A 6,000-nucleotide genomic window follows, 5' to 3' on the forward strand; every position below is an offset into this window, starting at 1 on the left:
ATGAAAGTTATGGCTTGTGCAACCCCCCAAACTTCCCCTCTCATGGCTATGTTAAATATAGGGTAGGCCTATTATTTATTAGGGCGCCAGAGGGTTGAGTAGGCCAACATTATTGTTTGGGACTGTATAAATTCCAATTTTTCAGTTTAGGTTATATGCATCATCTTCTGGTACTGCTGATGCTGTAACTCTTCCCTCTCTTCATTTTATTTTATTAGAGGGGTTAAAGTCATTCAGTCGCCTGCTCAAGCAAAAATAATATTTTTTTTAACAAACATGATTAAATTTGAAATACAACATTCACCTTATCTGGAGTAAAAGACACATGTCAGCAAAGAATTTGATGCTGAAAATGATTTAATGTCAAAAAGAATAATTTTGGCTGCTACACATATATTGCAGTCTCTCAGTGATTAATGATAGTCTATATTATAAAGATAGCAACAAAAGCAAGAGGTTAAAATACATCAAAACATGATGTGTGAAATTTCTGATATAAAATCTCATGCGGCCAACAGACTTAACAGCTATGTCTGGATATTTAAGGTTCACTTTCTTGAGCGCTAGAACCTTGGGGTGGAGTCATGGGGTCAGCATGGTTCATAATTTCCAACCATTGCAGCAAAAGCCTTCCACACCTCCAAGTTATCAGTGCATATTGCACCGCCACCTCTACCCTTCTGACTCTCTTCCCTGTTTGTATCAGCAATGCAGGTCCAGGTGCTTCTTCCATCAGTCACACACCACTTGGAGTGATCTACAGTGTCCGGGAAGGGCTGAAGATTAGGAGGCTTCACTTGTTTCACATTGTACACATTATGAGCAACAGTACAGTAAGAAGGCAGAGGTCTGTGCATCCTGCCCCAGCTCTTGACATACAGGTCCTGCCCCAAATAGTTCACAAGAAGACCAGAGTAAAGGTCTACAAATGCATGGGAGACAACAAAGAACACAGTATTATTAACAATGAAAACAATCAAAAACAATATTTGACAGAAAACAGTAGATTTGGGTTAGTCTACTCTACTGTCTGCTGTAATAAAAAAAGGCAGTGATACATGGGGCATCATTTTGGGCAACTTTAATAGGCAACACTTCCCACAGTTGCCTTTACAATTGCTGTTTTGATCACATAGCAACATCTCCTTGTCAGGAAACATACAGATTTGTGAACCTGTTTCCAATTTTAATTAAAATCCACAAACACTTACCATCCCCAAAACGTGTGTATTTTGCAAAGCTTTTGAAATTAGATCCTGTTATTGGCGGCATATCCTTCACTCTGAACCAGGGTTCCTCCGTAGGGTAGCAGTTTCGTTGTGCGACACACTTGAGGATATCGTGAAAGGTGTCGGGGATATGGAAGTCGAAAGAATAAATATGGATGTACATGAGCTGGAAACCTGAGAATTAAAAAAAAAAAAAAATTCATTGCATCATTATTGCTATCAGCAAATAGCACTGAAAAAGTGCTAGAGCTTTCATATGCTGTTGCAAATATAGTATAGACAAAACAAACAGGCAATATATTTGGTATTAGCTTACCTATTTCTTTGAATTCGCTGTAGGGGTAAGTCACACAGATGAATGTTTGCGCATTAGACATTCCACTAGCAGGCCAGAAATAATTTATGTCAGTCCCTGGAAATTTTGGTGTACTGTGTGAGAGCCAAACTCCGGTGTTTCTGTCCAACATCACGACCCCTTTAGGAAGAAAACAATAGAAAACAGAAGAAACTATTATTATTATGTAACATTGCTAAAGCTTTACAGCCCAGATCTAAGATTTGTTTTGAGCATGTGTGGCACATTGAAAGTGTATGTATGCAATAGTGCTGCATTATTTCATTCCTAAACATACACCCCCTTTTTCATTTTATGTGGGATTTATGGCTACCCAAGGCAGTCAGAATTTAGAATGCAGATATGGTGAGGTGAGCTCGCCTGGTTTGTCAGTTGGCAGTTATCAGCAGATAACGTTAGATAACTATATTACCAGCTACCAGCCGACTCACTTCACCATTTAACGTTAATTGTTATTTTCAGGTCAGTAAAATGTCACCAAGTACCTTGATAAAACAATAGTAATGTATGTAAGCTAGCCAAACTATTAATTATGCTCTTATTTGGAAATGTAGTGTTTTGTGGTAAGATACCCAAAATAGCCGTTGGTCGCTGCCGCGGCTAGCAAACGATCGCTATTTGCCGGTCGTGTTGCCACTTAAAATAATATTTGGAGTTAAATGTAGGGTTGGGTTGACTCACCGGCATGTGTTACTTGTTTGGGTTTGTGTGTACTGTTCTACCGGATGATTTTAACTTGAAGGGAAGCCAGAGTACGGGTTAGTTTTGGCGATCGCTGACGCTAACATCCGATCAGCTGTGTTTAGACCGTCGCCATGGTAACAGGGCGCAGGGCGGACATCCGTTGTAAATACGTAGTGAATCAGTTTTTATGAATGAAAGTGTAGAGTTACATTGTTATTTATTTGTAGAAACATTATTACATTAGAGAATGATCATTTTTGGATATTTTATACAGAGAATGAATTATAATTTTCTATTGTTGTTGATATTTTGATTATCTCTGTATTAGTAATCACAATGATTTGTACAGTATTTGTTTGTCAGTTGGCAGTTATCAGCAGAGAGAGAACTATATTACCAGCTACCGGCCGACTCACTTCACCATTTAATTGTTTTAATTTTGAGAATAAACACCATTCACAAAATATGCCACTCTGAGTTCAGTTCTGAGGTTCATGAGTGCAACATATTTAATGCGCAAATACAAAACGTGTCATTTTTCAGGATTTGCAAATAGAAATTTAGCTTTTCTAAATGTAAATTTAACAAATTCTTAACCACCACAGAATACATGTTAAGTCATGATTACTTACATAGTGTCTACCCTTTACAGCTACTCTGCCATTCAGTTTGAGGATTTAATACTATGACTGTGATATTTCTAATTCTGAAAGTGATAAAGTTGAATATTTTTGCACTCACCTTTGCTGTGGCCAAATGAAGAAGCAGGAGGTGGGATGTTTGGAGGTTGATCACTATAGAGTATGTGTCCAAAGTCTTGAGTCTAAAACAACACATCAGGAAATTGTGATTTAGTGTGCTGCTTAAACTTTGTGCCATTGAAAAGAGACACACATATTGTAAGCTGTCACCTTCTTCATGTAATGGTCAAAAAAAGGCTTCAGTGTGTTTGCCAGAGTGCCAGAGTTACTGTTGATGTCCTTTTGGCCGTGCGTCCATCCAGCGGTGCTGTCATCCATGTACAGATACTGCAAACCACTGCTGCCCTTCATCTTGGGCAACTTGTATAGAATATACCTATTGATTCAGAGAGAAGTCAATACCTGTAGTTTGTAAAGAAAGTGTATGTACTGATATTCAGCTTAGATTAAAGCCTAGACTAAGTATAAATATTCAGAAGTCAAACTTTCCACCAACCAATCCACCACATTTCCTTGTTCATTTCTGCATTTCACATCAGTTGTGGAATCACACCCACAAAAAAGGATCCCAACACTTAAGAGGAATTGCCACATTGCTCTCTGAAACAATAAAAAATGAAATATTAAAAATTATAATGATAATAAATAAACAAACTAATAACAACAATTATAATAGTAATAATAATACTATTAATAAATATAGCCGCAAGCGCCGATGGAGCTGAAGTGGAGAGAGTCTTGTGCTTCAAGTTCCCCGGTGTGTTCGTCAATGATGACCTCTCCTGCGCCTATACTTCCTGAGGAAGTTCTTCTTACTTCCATCATTGTCTGCCACCTCCCCTCCGTGCAAAGCATATACAATATACTCCGCCTCAGGAAAGCACAGAAAATCATAAAAGACTACAGCCACCCAGGCTACGGATTGTTCTCGCTGCTGCCGTCTGGTAGACGTTACCGGAGCATCCAGGACGGACTACCAGACTCACAAACAGTTTTTTCCCCCAGGCCATCAGGCTTCTTAACCAGCAACATTAATCTCAGTGATCACTTTGATCACATGATCACCTCAATGTATGCTCTTGACACTTCCTATGTTCATTAAATGTACGACACCAAAAATTATTGTACATATCCATTGGCATTCCTAGACTTTATATTTATAATATTTTATTACTCTTATTCTTACTGTCCATATTGCCCATCTTTACTAGAACTGCTGTTAATGTTCTTCTACTATGTATATTTTTGTTATTTTTGTCTTTATTGTGACTCTTTTTAACAATTTAATATTTTATATATTTCTTTTTTATGCCTACAACGTAGTTGTTGCTTGCCATTATCCTAAGAATTTCATTGTTCAGAATGACCTTGTGTTATACTGTGCAATTGATAAATAAAAACACTTTGAGTTTGACTTTGACAATCAGCAAGGTCTGAGCACATTAAGAAACAAAGAAACAAAGAAATGAAGAAGCAGTTTTTGAAGATAATGTCAAAGTAGTTTGTAAAAATGTATAACTGGCTTTTTTCCATATATTGTTGCCATTTGGGATTGTTTGTTTGTCTGTCATAATAAGAAGAATTCATTTTGAATAAAGAAATATTACATATATTATAGTGAATACTGAAATTGATGATATGCCACCAATTTATTTCATTGGTCAGTGATGATGAGACAGACATCAAATTCCAAGGCTATACACCAAAAGATAAAAGACATGATAGCATTCATCATAAGACAGTGTTGAATATGAGTATTATATATCAATTGAAAGGTCTGTGAGATCTTTTCAGTGCCAAAAGGACACAACTGAAATCATGACCCATAAGTTTTAATTAAACAAAAACTGAAAGCTGTAACAGTAACAGTAGGGTTTTGTTTGCTGTCAAAAGGGCGTAACTGCACTTACGCCCGTTTGACACCTAGCAAAACCTCACTTTTGACTCTGAACAAGCATTGTGGGTAGAGGATTCGAACAGCACTTAGGTCAGCTCAAAATGCATGCTGACGTGAGTAATGTTAGCATGACAGCATGATCACATCATTTTTAGTATCCTATTCATATCCTAATTAGATCCTAATTTAATCCTAATTCCTAATTTAGATGAATGTAAACATGTTAATATTCCCATGAAATACTTAGGCCTATAGATTCAAAATGTTATTTTATAATGTTAGGAGTGTGAACTGGTCAAGATGAGCTCTGGTAGTAAGACTGCTGGTAGCTGAAGTTCTCCCTCAGTGTTATGAGGAGTTTTACAGGTCTTTGAATGTGTCCCAGGACACATCAATAAGTGATGTGTCCTGGGACACATACAAAAATGTATTATACTAGCAAAAGAAAAAAAGTAGTAGTTTAGAAACAAAAGTAGTTTCTTATGTCTATAGAGGTTTACTAAAAAGGTTTATTTATTTTAAAAATGTTCCATGTGGCCTACAATTTTAAAGGCCTTGGTGAAAGTTGCTGAACATTACTTCAAAATAAAGATATTCATTCTGATCTTGTTTTATGTTTCAGTGTTGATTGAAGTGTAATTGCTAGATTTGTATTAAAATGAATGTGTTTTACAATTGTTTACTTACATACGCCCATATTCTGCATGGCTGTATTGGGACAATGTTTGTGCCAAAAAGACGTATTTCACTCTTTTGCCATTTTTAAAAAAGTTAACAAATATAATTCAACTTAAACTGTAGCGGTATTGTTTGTATAGTAATGTTCAACCCGATAACACAAAAAGTTAAAATATTGTGCTTAGTATGTGGTAAGGGCAGCTGATCCAAGTTTGATCAAAATTTGTTTTGGCTCTCCTGTAAAATCTACTATAACACACTTACACCCCTTTGGCTCCAAGCCCTTGATACATACATACATACATACATACATACATGCAGACAACATACTGTAGATGCATACATGGAAAGATGGAGTCTTTGATACATATATAGACAAATCAAAATATATATAATAATATAATCCTAAAAGAAAAGAATAATGTTCATCATAAAATGAAACAAAGCAAAGCAAAG

General features: G+C 36.3%; 1 protein-coding gene across 1 annotated transcript; it reads right to left on the reverse strand.

Annotated features, from left to right (window-relative positions):
• Positions 1–442: 442 nt before the first annotated feature.
• Positions 443–3,563, reverse strand: LOC139653643 (deoxyribonuclease-2-alpha-like). The gene is made up of 6 exons (XM_071530550.1): positions 3,466–3,563; positions 3,180–3,345; positions 3,010–3,091; positions 1,546–1,704; positions 1,212–1,403; positions 443–922 (listed from the first exon to the last, which is right to left on the reverse strand). The coding sequence occupies exons 1-6, from the start codon at positions 3,561–3,563 to the stop codon at positions 591–593; spliced, it is 1,029 nt and encodes a 342-aa protein (XP_071386651.1). The 3' UTR covers positions 443–590.
• Between the last annotated feature and the right edge of the window lie 2,437 nt (positions 3,564–6,000).

This window comes from Centroberyx affinis, unplaced genomic scaffold (genome assembly GCF_046629955.1).
Source record: "Centroberyx affinis isolate AG114_WGS23_722 - 3 ecotype Tasmania unplaced genomic scaffold, CSIRO-AGI_Caff_v1 ptg001936l_1, whole genome shotgun sequence".
NCBI lineage: Eukaryota > Metazoa > Chordata > Actinopteri > Beryciformes > Berycidae > Centroberyx > Centroberyx affinis.

What these genes read in the sequence shown, in the direction of transcription:
- LOC139653643 (XM_071530550.1), bottom strand. Translation starts at nt 3,563, where the DNA reads ATGTGGCAATTCCTCTTAAGTGTTGGGATCCTTTTTTGTGGGTGTGAT. An exon ending in CAGCGAATTCAAAGAAATAG is followed by an intron (nt 1,404 to 1,545) that starts GTAAGCTAATAC and finishes TTTAATTCTCAG; the next exon opens with GTTTCCAGCTCATGTACATC. An exon ending in ATACACACGTTTTGGGGATG is followed by an intron (nt 923 to 1,211) that starts GTAAGTGTTTGT and finishes ATGCATTTGTAG; the next exon opens with ACCTTTACTCTGGTCTTCTT.